The sequence below is a fragment of the Sus scrofa genome, chromosome 1, assembly GCF_000003025.6.
Source record: "Sus scrofa isolate TJ Tabasco breed Duroc chromosome 1, Sscrofa11.1, whole genome shotgun sequence".
Taxonomy (NCBI): Eukaryota; Metazoa; Chordata; class Mammalia; order Artiodactyla; family Suidae; genus Sus; species Sus scrofa.
The window spans coordinates 46499630-46518363 of record NC_010443.5 but is presented as its reverse complement, the minus strand read 5'-3'; the positions used below and the strand labels follow the sequence as shown (position 1 = coordinate 46518363).

Below are 18734 nucleotides of genomic sequence, written 5' to 3'. Positions count from 1 at the left end.
CTGTTCAAAGTATTTTTTATCTTCATGAAATAGCAAACATCCTTATGACTAAAATTAGTATGGTTGAGGTACACACTACATAATTATTTTGGCAATATATGTAGGATATCATGTAATTTACCATCCCAAACACAATACCTTTCAAAGTGAATAAATATTATCAAAAAATAATATCAGGGGTTGGGAGGGGGGAGAGAGTGGAATGAACAGGCAGTTCGGGGTTTTTGGATGCAAACTGTTGCATTTGGAATGGATGGGCAATGGGGCCCTATTGTACAGCACAGGGAACCGTATGTGATTGGGTCACTTTGCTGTACAACAGAAATTGAATAAATATTGTAAATCAACTATACTTTAATAAAATTTAAAAAAAAATTAAAAGAATTGATCTATTTTATATGGCTAAACAAGGCATGACATGGACAGATGTATGCCATGTGACAGCTGTTTAGAGTTTACTTATACTTTGTTTATCGGCCATGTCTGTGGCATGCAGAAGGTCCTGGGCCAGGGATCAAACCCATGCCATAGGAGTGACCCAAGCCACATCAGTGACAATGTCAGATCCTTAACTCACTGAGCCACCAGGGAACTCTAAGAGTTTTGTTTTTTTCAGAGGCATGGGGGTGGCAAGTGAGAGGGCATTGAAAGGTAGTAATTGTGTTCTATTACTTTATTTCAAGTAAACATAAGCATTTTGATATGGTTGACAACAGACTAAACTGCCCAGTAATTAATGCACTACTCCTCTTCTATGAAGTAGATATAGAACTGGTAATTTTACAGAGGAGTCATAATCTATATATTTATAAAAGTTATATGTAAAAAGAGAGAGTTAAGAACAAAAGCTGATGCTTTGAATATATCTGCCATTAACTGCCTGCCATTAACAATCTCAGTGATCCTTGGCAAATTGCGTTAACTGACCAAGTTTTTCACAAGGACAAGAAAAAACGTTTGAACTCACTGACCTTTCACATTCTTGCTGGCTCCAACACTTGCCGTCATATACATTTATGAGTGTAATGACTTAGGTTCAGTAGGTTAATTTCCATTAATTAATAACGAACAAAGTGATTTGACACTGCTCTTCTCAACTCATTATCATGTTTATATGATTACTTTAAGTGTCCTTTGAATGTTTGGCAAGGGATAGTTGAAAATCAAAACACTTTAAACCAAAGATTATAACTATATTTAGGTTTCTCACCTTATGCTTTCTTTTTGTTCTGCCTTATATGTATATAGATGCAATATCCAATGAATAAATGTGATATATTATATAACATATAATTATTAAAATGGTATCTCATAAACCTAAGGTGGTGCCTAACATATAGAGAAGACCCAAGAATGTTTGTTCAGTACATTTACCAAATAACTGAAGTACTGAAAATATGTGTGTATATGAAACGAAGAAAACACAGGTTAAAAAACAGTGTCCTCCTAACTTTAGAAAAAGCATTCCCTCTTTGTTGATAGCCAGTCTGGCTCACACCTTTAAACCTATACTTATTTCAAATACATTTACATGGAACACTGTCTCTTTTTCAAAATTATCCTGAGATAGAGGAAACCGCATTAAAAACTACTAGAAAATATTGGCTAAATTGAAATTACCATAAAAATCATTTTTGTGTACATACTTTTAAGATAGTCTCATCATGATGTTCAATTTCATTGAAATTGATACATAGAATTTTAAAGCAATCATTCAATGAAATTTATTCTTGTACTCAAGAATACAGATATTCAAAAATTTCCAATATACCTTTCAAAAGAATTATCTGAAAAAGACTTGACCTTGACTTTCACTTATATCTTAGATGAATAATTGCACTGAATGAAAAACTGGGTTTGAATAATTTATTATATGAAATAGTAGACACATACAATATGTATCATAACATTCCTTCTGCCTCATCTTCCCTTCATGTAATATTAAATATCCTCTCTTAAGAATTCCCAGAATATTTATACTTAATCCAAGTGCAGAGATGATCATATTTTCTCACTTATCTTCCCCCTCCCTTGAAAATTCGGAATGTATTACCAGCACTTCATAATCATTATACATTGAACAAATTTTTTTGTGTCCTGTTTCTGTGTTAGGAACTAACATTTATCAGCATATACTAGCATATCCCAGGGATTCAACAGGAACAAGACAGCCACTGTTCTTGCCTTCAGAGCACTTGCCTTCAGAGGCAACTGAAGAACCACTGAAATAATCAAGCATTTGCAATAAAACCTATTACCATTTAATCAGGATAAGCAGATGATGCCTTCCTTGAGGTAAAGCCAGAAATCTGTTCACATCAGTATTAATTCATTTAAGTCATGCCAATCATAAAGAAAATGCCAACAGGAATTTCCGTCAGTGGCTCAGCTGCAATGACTCAGACTAGCATCAGTGAGGACGTAGGTTCGATCCCTGGTCTCACTCAGTGGGTCGGGGATCCAGCATTTGCCATAAGCTGTGGTGTAGGTTGCAGATGCAGCTCTGATCTCACCTTGCTGTGGCTGTAATGTAGGCCGGTAGCTGTAGCTTCGATCGGCCCCTTAGCCTGGGAACTTCCATATGCCATGGGTGCAGCCCAAAAAAAAGAAAAGAAAAGAAAAGAAAAAGAAAATGTAAACACACTTCTTGTATGAATACAAAAATGAAAGAAGGAACACTATCAATTGAACCTATTATTAACTAAAAATCTATTATTTTTAGTCATGAGATTAAGTATTTCGAACTTGTGCTGGTCTCAGCCTATCGATAGTGATGCCATTGACTAGGAATGCCTGGGGCCCTCACTTGGTCTATACCACCTGCGGGATCGCCCACAGACGCTTCCTCAACTGGAGCCAAATGATGCTACAGAACTGGTCCTTGTGGTTCTTATTATAATTACCAGACGTACCTTAGCAACAACCATCAGGGTTTTGAAAAACAAGTGTTTTGTTTTTGTTTTTTTGCGTTTAAAAGACGCACTCGCGGCATATGGAAGTTCCCAGGCTAGGGGTCGAATTGGAGCTACAGCTGCTGGCTTAAGCGCCATGTCCACAACAAGGACGGATCCCAGCGGCGTCTTGGACTTCAGCCACAGCTTACCAGCAACCCCCGGATCCTTAACCCACTGACGGAGGCCAGGGATTGAACCCATATCCTCATGGATACTAGTTGGGTTCGTTACTGCTGAGCCACAGCAGGAACTCAAACAAAACAAGTTTTACTGTCACAGAGTGTGGAAGAAGGTAACATGACGCTTCTGGCACTTCTGGGGCCCCACAGCTAGGTTGCCTCTCCTCCTAAGAGCAGACCTGGGGTTTGGCCTTTATTGGGGTGGAGGGTGGGGTGCCTAGGGTTTCAGGGTTCACTCTGTTGGTGAATTTACAAAATAAAGAGCAGGAAAGAAGATGTCCAAAAGGTTAGTTATGGGAATCAAACAGGGCTTTCTAGAAAGAGGAACATCAGGAGTCGGGTAGCTTGGCTTTTAATCAAGTTGTGCGGCTGGCAGTGTGTTTATTTAAGATGAATGTCTTTGAAATGAATACTTAGGCAATAAAAAGCTTAATGACAGGCACTTATATTACCATAAAAAATTGTAGTAATTCTCAGGCACTTACACTAGAAAACTTTACAGCACATTTTCACAAAAATCCCGACACCACACACACACACACACACACACACACACACACACACACACACACACACACACAGTCATTTAGCCTCAGCAAGTTACAAAGCAATTAAATGGCAGGACCCATATTTGACTCTAGGTCTGTCTGTTGCCAAAGTCCTTTCCACACATCATTCTGTTCAGTAAACAAAATTAAATTTTTCCAAGAACTGACACTTTCTATAAAGATATTGAAAAGCTACATCCTACTTTCTTTGTTTTATTCTCATCCTGTGGTTTTAAGTAAACGTGCAGTAGATATTGAAATGTTAAATTATGCAACTAATTGGGCTTTTTGCTCTTGCATGTTTCAGGTGCCGCTATTCTCTTGGTCGCATTGATAGATTCTATATGCTCAGTGTTGAAGATTGTTTAGGAAGCCAGAATACATCAATGCATGGCCTGTGCCTGGTCCATTTGCATGGCTGCAATTTTACCTGTCCACAAAGATGTGAAAGACACATCTGTGAGATAGAAACTGAAGATGGTGAACCTGCGCCCTGCAATAATGGAACAACAGGTATACATTTAAGTGGCTATTTTTTTGCAAATGTGTCCCAGGTTTTATAGGCAAGTATTTACTGAGAAATCAAATTCTCTAGTGGATTATGTTGTCAGTGCACATATTTACCATATCTCAAATGTGTCTAATGATCAGTATTGTAGCTTGCTTTCTCATTTGGTAAAGTAAAAATATATTCACTTGGAATAACAGGATTACTTCCTTGGGCAGTTACATTGCTGAATATACAGCTTTGGCTCATGGAAATGAGGATAATAAGGCCAGGCTCCAACAATGAGAATATAATGTGTATATCAAAGGTCTTAGGAAAAGACAGGCAACCATAACCTCCAAATAATTTTGTCTAAACAACTTCAGTAACCACTCCAGCTTCTTGTTCGGCTGCCTAATCACACAAGGTGCCAGTTTCTTCTTAGTTTAAAAACAAAACTTGGTTTCAGTACATTTTTAGGGTCAGTGTAATGCCCCCATATTAATAAGGTTAAAAAAAATCCCTCAAAATTCCAACCATACTGTATTCTCTGTAAAGTACTAGAGGACAGGATTCACAGTGGCTATGTAATAATAAGGTAGCTTTTACTATAAAAATATCAGAAATTAAGCATTCAAATTTATTTGTGATGTTATGCTTTTATTATAATATTTATTATAATTGCCTTATGAAAAAGCAGTAGAGAGGTCAAACAAGAAGAAAATAATATTGTCACTTTTAAATCACATCTAACTTTAAGTGAAATAATGAAAAAATGTCTTATGCAGTTTGATATCCCATTTCATTAAGAATACCCAGCTCTAGAAGTTTTCTGGATTTAAAATGAAAGCTATTTTTTCCTGTTTGATATTAAAGTAATGTGCTAAAGGTTTTAGAGGCAATTTAAAGAGATATGTTCCAAAAATAGAAATGGTCGTATCATTGGAATAAACGTATGGCCATCCTTATTAGCTTTTTAAAGATGAAAATATATTTGAGTGCACAAATTCTGGTAAGCTTCCTAAAAATCCCGTCCTATTCACATTTCATATTTCAGACACGTTTTCAATAAAAATAAAATAGCACAAAATGTGCTAGTATTGTTGAAATATAGGAATGTGCCTTGGGAAAAAAACATACATATACTCAGATGTTTGTATTACATAGGATATATTCTGAAATGCAGTGGTAATATAATGCTAAGTAGCAGTTATACATAAAATAGAATAAAGAATGAAATTTAACTCTTCTTAATATCATTAGAGAGAATGTCATTTGGTATTTGCATAATTTACTTGTGTATCTATACATATGTGTATGTGCACAAAAATAATCATTGGGAGATCTAATATTTTATATATCAAGACTGAATATGATGGTTTTTCTTTATATGATTAATAAATATGTTTTATATGTTCACTTTTTATTTAGTTAAATCACCTATATAATGGAGTACTCTCCATTGATATACAGTGGAAAATTGGTATGACTCATTTCCCAGCTGGGAATAAAAAACTGTAATTACTCTTCCTTTTCAAATCAAACCCAACTTCAGATTTATAACCTATCTTATGGGGAAGACGTCTGTCTTCCATGAGATCTTTCTGTTCCCACTGAATTATAAAGAATTCGGTGGATTTCTGCATTCAAAATGTTCAGTCCTACTTCTACAGTCTTTATGCATTATTCTGTAAAGGAATGGACGCATCTAAACTTTCCAAAGAATCAAAGTTAATCCCACTGGAAGCAGAGTATTTGGGGACAAATTCGAACCCATGTTCCTCTTCTTTTCTTTCCCACCATCTGGGTTCTTCCTCTGTCTTGTCTCTCCTCCTCCACCTGTCTCTCTTCCCTTCACCTGGTTTAACTCCTTTCTCTCCTCTTCCATCTGATCCCCACTTTTTTTTTTTTTTTTAACTCTGGGAATTGTTTGGCTGTATTCTAGAAATTTGACATGCAATTTTTTTAGTAGTGTTTCCTAAATAGACTTATTTCAGATTTCCAATTTCATTCATGAATCAATATAGTATTTTAAGATAAGCTTTCTAAGTTACTTGATAATTTTGTTTCTTCTTTGATTATAACTTCCAGTTACTGCATCCATTAATATAGAATAGGGTTATCCATAATTGCTTTGTGGTATATTTTTGCTTTGATTTTGAAAGCATGTAGAGAAATGAAATGATTTTTTTTTTACAGTTTTCCCAATTGTAAAGAATTAGTAGTGGCTAGGGGTCAGAGGGGAAAGGGGCTAAGAAAAATGCCTACAAGGGAGTTCCTGTCTTGGTGCAGCAGAAATGAATCTGACTAGGAACCATGAAGTTGCGGGTTTGATCCCTGGCCTCACTCAGTGGGTTAATGACCTGGCGTTGCTATGAGCTGTGGTGTAGGATGCAGAAGCGGCTCGGATCTGGTGTTTCTGTGGCCTTTGCATAGTCCAGAAGCAACAGCTCTGATTAGACTGGTAGCCTGGGAACCTCCATATGCTGCGGGTGTGGCCCTAAAAAGGACAAAAAGAAAAAGAAAAAAGAAAGAAAGAAAGAAAGAAAGAAAGAAAAATCCCTACAATCAAGCAGAACTGTGTTATAGTTTGTTAGTAGTGCACATACTGAAGACAAGAGTAAGGAATGCTGGAGTCACATGACTCATGTACTATTATTTGCCTAGCATCTCAAAGTCTTTTAAGAATAATACTCATAGATTTGGATATAATATACATTGCGAATATTCTTTAGAATTTATTTTTCCTTGGTACTTAGCTTGAGGATAAGAATAATTTCATGAGATTTTTCAGACAAAAGATTTTTAGATGTAATACATTCAAATGTTTGGAAGTTGTGTTCAAGAACAACAGTGTTCAAGTTTGTAAATCAGACTCCAATGTGGATTTATGGAATCACTTCCCTATATTTCTTCATAGATGTAAACTTACATGTAAACATAAATGTGTGTATATAACACACAGTCAATATGAATAGAGACCCTCATGACAATTTTTTTAATATGTTCCAACTTTTTTTTTCTAAATTACATCTTTTTTGTTTGAGCTTTGCCATTCGGTATCCAAAAATCTTGATTTTTTTTAAATAATCCATATTCCTATAAAATACATATATTTGCTCATTCAGTACCTATTTGAGATACTCCTATATCTAAAATTAGTTTTGCCTTTGTCCATATTTAGTGTAACTGTTTTGGACTTGGGTTTAAATATATCTCACTATTTGATTTCCATTTGTTTCATCTGTCATTAGGTATATTTTCTCTCTGATATTCTTTGGGATGGATTAAGTATTTTGTCACTCCACATCCACCCATTAAGTTGATTTTACACACATTTTCACTACTCTTTACATGCTTACCTTATAGATTACATTTGTAATTAGCTTACCATACTTTAATAAAAATTGGTACTTATACCACTTTCCAGACCATGGATGGACCTTAAACATTTTAACCACATCTAACCCCCTCCAGATATGTAGATATCTTTGTATATATTGTTCTGTATGTCTTTAAAACTGTATAAGATGCTGTTATTATCATTTGATAGAGCCAGCGTTTAGAATTACCTAAATTCTACCATTGTATTGCTCTTATTTCTTTCCTACATCTACAAGCTTCCAACAGTTTTTTTAAATCAAAATTTGATAATATCTATTTAGCATATCCCTTTAAGCATTTCTGAATATATTTTTATTTCACATTCATAAGTTAAAAGATATTTCATAGTAAGGAATCGATAAATGAGTTGAATGAAGGAACTGTAAGTATAAGTTAAACATCTTTGCAATAATATATTTAAAAATGTACATCATCATATAGCTATATTGTATATATACACGTGTGTGTGTGTGTATAATTTATTGGTCGATCTATCTATCCTGTGATATTGCTGGTCATATAATTTTGACTCCTGTTTATCAGTTACTTTTTAAAAATTTTACAAAGCATGTTATGGCAGAGAAAATTTAGCAAAGACTCAGACAACTGAGATAATAAATATGCCATAAGTTGAGCCATTCGCTCCAGGCCTTACTTATAGAATTCTATCCTATGTATATTTGAGGCTCTTGTTTTCTGATTATGTTCTAAGAAGCTGAAAATGGGGATGGGGGTCAAAATATTTAACAAATCAAAAACTTCAAATATTTTAAGATAATTTTTCTCCCATAACAGTTTCATTTAGCAATGAATACATATTTACTTCTAGTAATAATATACCGCTATATTCAGTGTCTGACTGAAATACAGGGAGTAATAGAATAGTATTTCTACCCGCATTGACTTTTGGGCTTTTTGTTTCCCGAAGGCTGATCTAAACAGATAGGAGGCATAGAAAGATCTTCAAGAGGTGATATTAAAGAAAGGGTATGGGGAAAAGGACAGATGTTCTTCCCTCTGAAAGATTCGTATCTACCCTTTGTAGATTTATATTTAAACTTCTTCCAAATGAGACAGAAGTTCATACTTAAACAGAAAATATGTGACTTTTTAAATGAGAAAGGAATTGGAACCTCACTGAAAGTAGCATCTGTTATTAGATTTGATGGTGTCTCTTTAGCTACAGTACGATACATTTTCTTTCAAATTCTAACCTCATTCTAAATTGTGGCTTCTCCTGACTCATTACAAATGCAAATCCATACAAAACAATGTTTGCATAATTATAAAATAATTTACTAAATGTTGCATTTGAGGGAGAAAAAGGTTATGTATAGAAATTTAATTAGTGATCTGGCAACACAAATTATTAGCATTAGTTCTGATTGTATGCGCATCTGGGATTTCCTCCAAAAGAACTAGATTCCTAAAGGTCAAACATTTATATCAAAGCATTATAAAATAGCCATCTTGTAATAAGAAAGAACAACAGCTTTTCACCAGAAGTAATGCAAATTAACTTCCCAAGAGAAATGTCCTAATATATTCATTTTACATATGAGATATTTGTATTGATACATTTATCATTTATGTTGAGCTCATTTGTACGCTGTAGAATATTCCCCAAAAATGGCAGTAAAATCTAAGCATGAATATTATCCACTCTGGGCCAAAGTAGCTAAAGGAGAAATGTTTTTTGGTCTTGTTTCAACCAGAGACAGTAATCTCTATAAAACACCTTACTTTTCAATTTTCCATTATATATGTTGGCATTCTATTTACCCTTTGTCTACTTGCCCACATTACTGTTATGAGGTATTGAATGAATTGTGAACTTCATGAGAGAAATCTAGCATATTAATAAAATGTGGTAATGTTACTAGAGTATGACTCCTTTAGCTGTTCTAGTTTTTATTTCATTTCATTTGTTTTTTGCATCTTTCCAATGAAGTTAAAAACCAGCAGTAAACCAGCTAACAAACCAGAAGCCATCCAAAGAAAACTCCTCCTTCATTTTCTATTTTAGTTACATCAAATCCTAGAAACTTCAAGACCACAAAGAACTTAAAACAGTAGTTCCCAATTACAATGTGAAACTACCCAACATAAATGGGTAACACATTACTGACAGCTTATTTTGGTATTTTTCTTTTCATTTGAAGTATTTTTAGTTCTTTCCAAGAGAGAATTATTACTACTTACTAGTAGGATTCTTTGTTTTCATTTCAATAAATCTTAAGTCAATGATTAATATAGTTTTTATCAATGTAAGAGATACCATATGCTAAGTTTCCAAGATATATGTGTTATTTTCATGGGTTTCTGGATCCTAATTTCTAATTTGAACAAGTTGAAACTCATTTTTTTTAATTCATTGAAGTCTATTGTGGGTTAGTCAAAAATTATAACCTCTGTAATTAGAGAAAGTAATATCTGAGCTGAGCCTTGAAGGATAAATGGATTGAAATAGATTTAAAAGACTCCATGAAAGACAAGACACAACAAGTGGCAGTAAAACGTCTATTTGGCAGAGATTAAAACAATTCACAAGGGCCTCAGTGTTAATTTGAAAATGTGGTACATGAATATTGCCCAATAGTTTTACTTATTAAGCAACTGAGCAATAACCAAATGAGAATAAATGAAAACTGATGTTTTGATAAATATATACTTTATTTTATTCAGGTTTAGGTATTGAAATGACACTGTTCCAGTTAGAACAATGACATTTTCTGTGTTTATAATAATTTGGTGTTTTCTGACTTGATATTTGCTATGTTTATGATATCAACAGGCATAATGAGGAAGTGGTTAAGAAGAATATTTTAGGTGGGTCAGAATTCCCATTTCACCACTTTGCCTTGCTATCCCAAAAAGTGTTAGTTGTTATCCAGTCAGCCTCAGGATGGATAGAGGCCAAAATAGCCAAAGACAATTAAATTTGGTCACTATCCAAAGTATTGATACAAAATGTGTAAGTTCCAACCATATGTGGGGAGTTATTCTTCCTGTTTTTCTGCTGTCATCAGAGGTTAAATGAATTAATTCTCAAGTTACATTCTCTTTCTATCGGGCACTGTGTTAATTTTGCACTCACAATCTAACTTGATATGCTAGTAATATTCTGGATATAGGTGTCTAGGGGATTTGCTTTTATTTACTAATTTCTCTATGGGTAGACACTGTGCAATTTATTTATATTTTTGTAGCTTTCTAATTTCTCTGAAAATTGTTTTCTGTTGCCGTATTACATAAACAATCTTCCAAAGCTACTGAGGAAAAGTGCCTCTCCAAAATAATCATTTTTATGAATAGACGATAACATGGCTTTTCCGTCAGGGCACTTCTTAAGAGACTTCTAATCTGCATAATTTTCAGAACTGATGACTAAATATAAAAGGTATTGGTGTGTAAAACAGCAGGAAAAATATTTTTGTTTTTTGAGTGTTTTTATTTTATTTTTATATTCCTAAGAAAATTATGTGACTTTATTTTCTGCTATTTGACTATGACTATGAAGGTAATCCTGGGCTGATATCATGAATTAGAAATTGATGCTTTTTAATTTAAATTCTATAAAAAATGGACAGTTATTCCCAATAAAAATAACAAGAAAAAAAGTTTGCGAAGTTATACTTCAGCAATTCAGGACAAAAAAAGTGTATCAGAAAATGACACAGACATATCCAATCTTTCAATTTTTCCATTTGTCATTGCGATTTAACACTTATTTTGTATTTATAAAAAAAATCCAAGGAGCTATGATAACTTTTCAAATGACAGTTATCTTTAATGTTTACATAGGAACGTTGAGTTTCAAATATTGTTTTGAAATATTTTAAGGGAGTACATTCAAGTTAGTGAGACTTTTAAGCAAAAAAAAACAGGTTGACAAAAGGAATCTATGTCATATGAAAGATATGGCAGAAAGCAGTTATTCTAGTTTGCTCAAACCTAATGTACAGCTAGAAAACAATGAATACCTACAATGAATGTACACAGATTAAGAAGAGAAAAAAACATTTAGCCTGTTTTCAAGGTAATATTTCACTACATTTTCATTTAATTAGGAATAGAATACCATTTAATAAATGCTACACAAAGAAAGATAAATTAATAAAATAAACTACATGGTCACCCATATTTATTACTTTATAAATAATTAGTCAATGTTAGGTACTTTTAAATGTACCCTAACAAAATAATGCATTATCTATCTATCCATTCAAACATCTACCTATCACCCTATCTATTTATGCTTTCATAAGTATACTTGGTACCAAGTCCAAGCTTGTTCTGTTTATTGCACAACAGGCCAATTGAAATAGTTTAGTTGTTGGAGCAGGAACAGTGACTTTTATTCAGAAAGCCAGCAGGCCAAGAGGATGGAGAATAGTGACCCGAAGGACCATCTTACCCAATTTAGTATTCAGGCTTCTTTTACACTAAGAGGGGAGGGGTGTGGCTGTTTGTTCCAAACTTCTTGGTGCCAGCCAGCCGCCCCCTCCACACACCAGGGGATGTGGTAATCCTTTGTTCTTTCAGTTTCCATTTAGGTCTGGTCATGATGTTCTTGTAAAGCTCCAAGATAAATGTCATTCTGTGTCCTGCAACTTTTCATCTTTATATGAATATAAGTGTTATACCTTAAGAGATAAACCCTGGGAGACAAAGACTTGAGAATAGGCTATTTTCTATTTTGGGCTATAGGCAGTCTTTTTTTTTTTTTTACAAAGGTGCAGAGCTAGCATAACTAAGACCAGGCGACAGAGCACAAAGATTAGAGTAGTTGAAGGAATAGATCCAATATATAGTCAGATCTGTTCTTCTCTCTTACGTATTTAGTTTGACACAGAATATCAAATAAAATAAGGTTACAAAGACTAATTACAAGGTAAAGCCATTTAGTAATTATACCTTTCATATTTGTACACCAAATATGAATGATGAATGGAGTTATACTGGCAGAATCAATCCAATTTTCTATATATAGTGTCTTCAAAGAAGCAGAGATGGGCTCTCTTGAGATCATTGATGATGCTAATTATAAGAGATCCTAATTTTATCAATTTTAATAGAGTTATTAGCACACATGATAAAATTTAGTTTTCAATGTTATTCCCTGTTGAGGTCTACTTGATAGAGAGCCGCTCACTTTTTTAATCCACTTCCAGAGAAGTATATTATCTTTGTTAATGTTGTAAGTAAAAACAGAGCTCACTGAATATGAAATGGCAGAAGTCAGGATTTCCATATAAGCTATTTTTAGCATTTTGGAAACCATGAAACTTGGTTAGATTTCTCTTTGAGAACAAGGATTCTAACAGGTAGATATTATCCTTCATGAAGTGTGTGGCTGCACAGCCCGCAATATGAACCTGGCCAGAGCACAGACAGAACCTACATCCACACAGGGAATACTCTACATATTTTTGGGGGAGCAGAGGATATTAATAGCTCCAGATATGACTTCATTCTTCTTGGAGTATTGGTGCATTAAATGGGCACAAAAATTTGTATCAATGTGCCTATCAAGTGAAGACTTTCAGGTAGATTCTGACTAAGGAAATAACAAGAAGATAGAAATAAAATGAACCTATTTCTGTGTAAGCAGCTATTAAGATTGTTTAGAATACTTCTCATATATATCAATTCATACAATATAGAAAGCAAATATGAGGCCCATACAATTTTTGCAACATGGAGGAATAAAACTTTTTTTTCTTAAATATTGAACCCCATAATGGCTCAGGGCTTAACAAACTTGACTAGTGGGTTTGATCCCTGGCCCTGCTCAGTGGGTTAAGGATCTGGCATTGCCGTGAGTTGGTGGTGTAGGTTGCAGATGCAGCTCGGATCCCCATTGCTGTGGCATAGGCCAGCAGCTATGGCTCCAATTTGACCCCTAGCCTAGGAACCTCCATATGCTGTGGGTGCAGCCCTAAAAAAAAAATATTGAATCTGGAAAGTGTATTTTTTACTGGATCTGCTAGATATTAAAGAAGTTAGTTTGACGCAATTATTTTCTTCTCTTTAAAAAGCAAATATAGGAGTTCCCAGGTTGCACAGTCATACCCATGTGGCATAGGTCACAGCTGAGGCTTGGATTTGATCCTTGGCCCAGGAACTTCCACATGCCACAGGAGTGGCCAAAAAATAAATAAAAATGAATATACTATGAAAAATGTTGTGAAGTTTGAAGAAAATATGAGAATAATGGAGTTAACAATTAATACAAGAGATTTAATGAAATCTTCATTAGAAGCAGAAATTAGTGGAATTAGTGTAAATGTCAAAAATGTGATGTGGGGAATAAATATGCAAGATTTTTACTGAATCTAAAGGAAATAGCAAAATAATAGAATTCATTAATGAATAGGACAGACAGTGAACTGCTAACACTGATAATTGATATTACTAAATGAAACTGAAACAAATACTGCAGAATAATAACTGAAGGTAAAATATAAGCCAATTTCTAAGCTGTATAACTATCTATAGAATTCAAAACCACTCTTGCCTTTCCCAAATGGTAATTACATCTTGTGCATTCTAGCTCTAAGTAAAAAGTACCAAGACGTTATTTCCTAAGTCAATGAGTTAATGTATTCCTGGCTTGAGATAGATCACCGAACATTATATATGATCCCACTTTAAAGTGGAGGATACATTATATTGATAATACATTCATTATTCAATAATTCATCTGTTTTCTAAACATTACATGTGGTTATTAAGTATCTGCCAGATACTGTGTGACATGTAATGTATTGAGAAAAATAATTATGAGAAGTTGATGATGACCAATAACACTAGAATTCTTTAGTTGCCAGTAACTCAAATGTCCCTTGGATAGTTTAAGCACAGGTAAGTGACTGGCAATATATAATGAGCTATCAGAATTTACATAAAGCCTTGGAAAAGACACCTAGGCATTGTTTAGAACTGCCAGGCGCAGAGATTCAGGGACTGGATACAGGATGAGTTTCATGACAAGGACAGTCTACTCTTTCTTTGACTTTCATCAGAATCATAGCCTTGGGCAGGGTGGGTGGGGATATCTAACTGATTAGCTTAATCCACTGGCTGTGGGAGGATTGTCTCTGATACAGTCTCAATAGATTACATTCAATTGAAAGATGTCATTCCTCAAAATAATATTGGCATGTTGTTCAGAAGAGGTTATAGGAGGGCTTCATAGCCAGGAAACCATAAAGATATTGTATACTGGTAAAATAACTTTAATAATAAGTCAGATTAACTTTTAAAAGAACTATGAAACAAAAGCATTAATATTTTAGAAATGGAAAAATTTTGAAATACCCTTATTGGAAAAAGAATGCAGTGTATACATATTTGAATTAAAAAACTAGACTTAAATCATGACTTTAAAACTTAGAACAGTTTGATTTTGAGCCTTCTATTCATATTTTTATAGATAAATATTTGATGTGTTTTATTTATTTATTATTGACTATTAATTATAATAGTATGCAAGAAAAATATTTTGTTAAGCACTATGCAAACCATAATTGAGTTGATAATTAAAGATAACAAAGATAGCCTATTATACATAAAATATCATTTTGGAATGTTCTGGATATTTGCCATCGAAGCATTCTATTACAGAAGGATAGTGAAAAGAGGTACACACATGGATATGGTCTCTGTTTTGTGGTTATTTTTGTGCTTACTTAGGAAATATATTGATGATAAATGTAAAAATTATAACTATATCTATCTATAACTTTTCAAAAAGCAGACACTTTCAAAGAATTGCAAATAGGAGATGCCATCAGGGCTCATAAGTAACAAACCTGACTAGGATCCATGAGGACGCAAGTTCTATCCCTGGTCTTGCTCAGTGGGTTAAGGATCTGGCATTACTATGAGCTGTGGTGTAGATCACAGATGTGGCTCAGATCTCATGTTGGTGCAGCAGTGGTATAGGCTGACAGCTGCAGCTCTGATTCAACCCCTAGTCTGGGAACTTCCATATGACGTGGGTGTGGCCCTAAAAAAGACAAAAACAAAACAAAACAAAACAAATAAATATGTATTCTCAAAATGCAGAAAGCAAAAATAATCACTTATACATTGTTTTAATTCCATGCTGTAGCAACAAGTAATATGCAGTATAATCTAACAGAACCAGAATGATATAGATAACATTTTCTACTTTTAAAGTGGTTATAGTACAGTAACTCTAAGACCTAGATTTAATAAAAAGCTCTCAGATTTTAGAGAAGAGAAAGTAAATAGAAATATAATATTTGGGAAAATGATTTAATAGAGTAAAAGAACAACTAATGCAACTTGATAGAATAAAGGTAGTGACTCTTTTCTAATAGTGACTCTTTTCTAATAGTTCTTATAGAAAACAATCCAATGGAAGCTCTGCTTCAGCTTTTACTTTCCTTACTTTTTTTATTTTTTGTTTTTTTCTTTTTAGGACCACATCTGCACTATATGGAAGTTCCCAGGCTAGGGGTCGAATTGGACTGCAGCAGCCAATCTATGCCACATCCACAGCAATGCCAGATCTCAGCCACATCTGCAACCTATGCCGCAGCTTGTGCAACATCAGATCCCTAATCCACTGAACAAGGGCAGGGATTGAACCCACATCCTCATGGATGCTAGTTGGGTCCTTAACCCACTGAGCCTCAGCAGAGACTCCTTTCTTTCCTTACTTTTGTCCTTGGGTCCTTTTTGCCTCTTTTAATCCATTGTTCTTAAAAGTATACTTAGTGCATATGTAACATTAAGATAATATAGTGGTAAGTATTATATAGCATAATACTCTTATGCTTGCATTGTAGACTTTAGAAAAAATGATAATATATTACATAGTCAAATATGAAATTAAAAAAGTAAGTACCATGAGAGATAGTGGCAATACATTAATGGAGTTTAAGAAGATAATTTTTAATGAGAGAGGAATGAAAGCATTTTAGAGGAAGTGGTGTTTTCGTGTGGACTTCAAATTTTGTTAAGCCCTAGAAACAATGAAAGATGAAGGAAGAGATGGATCCAAAAAATGAAACAGTAGACATAAGAGAGAGCAAATATTCAGAGATCTGCAAGTAGAGATGTGGAATGGAGCAAATGGTAGAAATCCTGCCATCCACCCCTTTAACTTTACCTAAGATCATAGAGAGATGATGCAAGCTGTCCAAAGTCCATCTCTACAAATACAGGGATGGAGAGCCCATGTACTCCATGTACCGAGGTTTTAGACAAGCTTTCATTTCCCTGCACTTCTGACCAAATTTTTAAAGCACTTGAGGATTAGTGGGAGACCCACTAGTGGTAGTAAAAACAGAAAAGCTTGTTGCATTGAGTCTTAATTCCTTGCAAAGGTTAATTACTTTTACTGATCAGTCACATGGAGCCAATGGAGATTTTGGATAACTGACAATTCTGGCGTTATGTGTTTGGAGTTGGCTTTGTTTTGTTTTCATATTCTAACATTAAAAATGAATTTTTCATTTTTCCTTAGTACTATTTGATGTTTTAATTCCTACATGGCAATTTTACTATCTAAATTTACATTCAAGTGGAAAAACACATCAGCTGTGTTTTAATAATTTATTGAGTCTCTCTCAGGATAGGATATTTTATGCTGTGGTGCACAAAGACAAAATCTCGGGAGATTAACACCACAGACATTTAGTTTTTGCTATAAATCAGTGGGAAGCTCTGAGGCAGTTTCTCCTACTTAATGGCACAGTGCTCCAGGCTGTCTCAATGTACCATACCTCCATTTGTTACTGGTGAGGAAGAAGACAGGGACCAGGTAGTGACTCTTAAATGCCTGTATCCTAAAAGAAGCTCATGACTTCTCTTCACTTTTCCTTGATCAGAGAAAGTCTCAAGGGCCTCATTTTATTTCATGGGGGGTAATATGCATAGCACGAGAGGAAACAAGGAAGGTAGCAATAATGTCTACCACCCCAAGTTGTCATTTTAATTTTTATTTATGGATGTATTTAAATTAATCTCATCCCTCTTCACCAGTTTACACAGATAGGTGATATCAGTTATCAGGTAACAGGAAAATCATAAATGTTAATTATTTATACCTCCCTCCCCAGTTTGCATTTCCACATACAAAATTTCTTTTATCAATTCCTGTTTTTTTCAAAAATATTTCTTTATAGGAGATTTTCACAAGTATGTCATTTTATAAATGGTTTATCAAATTTGGTTAATTTCAAATGGTTTAAGAAAAAAAAAAGAGAAATCATTCTTAAACTTTTGGCCTTGAATAGATTTGTGTTTGGAGAAACTCAGTATACATTTTATTATATTGCCTACATGAGCACCCTTATATGAACACTCATTTATCATATTCTGCCAAAAAACTTCTCTGTAAGTACCTGGAGACCCAGACCAGATTGCTTTAATGATAGCTGATAGGAATCTTATTAGTTTTTGACCTATGCAAGAAAGACATTTTTCACAGCCCTCAAAATCACTTATTAGACAGAATACAAACCTCCCTCCCCACCAGCAACACCCAGGCCATAGGCTGCACCAACATTTACAGGGAAACATTTTTCTTTTTGAGATTAAAATAAAGTTAACACACACTCTAAACAACACACGTTCAATGTGCAGAAATCCAAGCTCCGCAAGAAATATGTTTACACAAAACTCAATACAAATTTTCAGAAGTGGTTCACCTAGATCTCAAGAAAAGTTAGAACTGTAAAAATCGGGGACCAGATAACTTTGGAAGTGTTGCCTTCTGCTCCAATGCATGAGCTCTTCTTCTATGCTTTCAGCCCATTATAAATGTTATTTTTTTCCTATTGTTAAATTTCCAACCATATTTTCTTCCTGTAACTGACTTCAGAATGATATCCTTGTAAATGATATTACTCATTTTTAACTCGAAAGCTATTTTGCTCAAACTAATGCAAGTGATACATTCACTCACTAAGTTTTGAATATTATGGGCATGGTTTATTTTAAAATGTATAAATTAGTATGTTTTCCTTTTCAAAACTGAATTTTAAAATTTTAATATTTTTACTAAAATGTTACTTCATGCTGTAAAAATTTGTGATTTATTTTTTGTACCATTTCAAATGACCAGCATCTTGAATTTCAGAAGGAAAACAATATTAAGAGAAACAGGTTATTCTGCATGACATTAAATATCCACTTAGATTAA

The 18734-nt window shown here is 34.0% G+C and overlaps 1 protein-coding gene across 1 annotated transcript in view; it reads left to right on the top strand.

The window, feature by feature from the left end:
• Window positions 1–18734, top strand: part of EYS (eyes shut homolog (Drosophila)) — a 1343277-nt gene that overhangs the window by 131359 nt on the left and 1193184 nt on the right. The window contains 1 exon segment of the mRNA XM_021084496.1: window positions 3989–4226. Coding sequence (XP_020940155.1) covers window positions 3989–4226 — 238 coding nt within the window.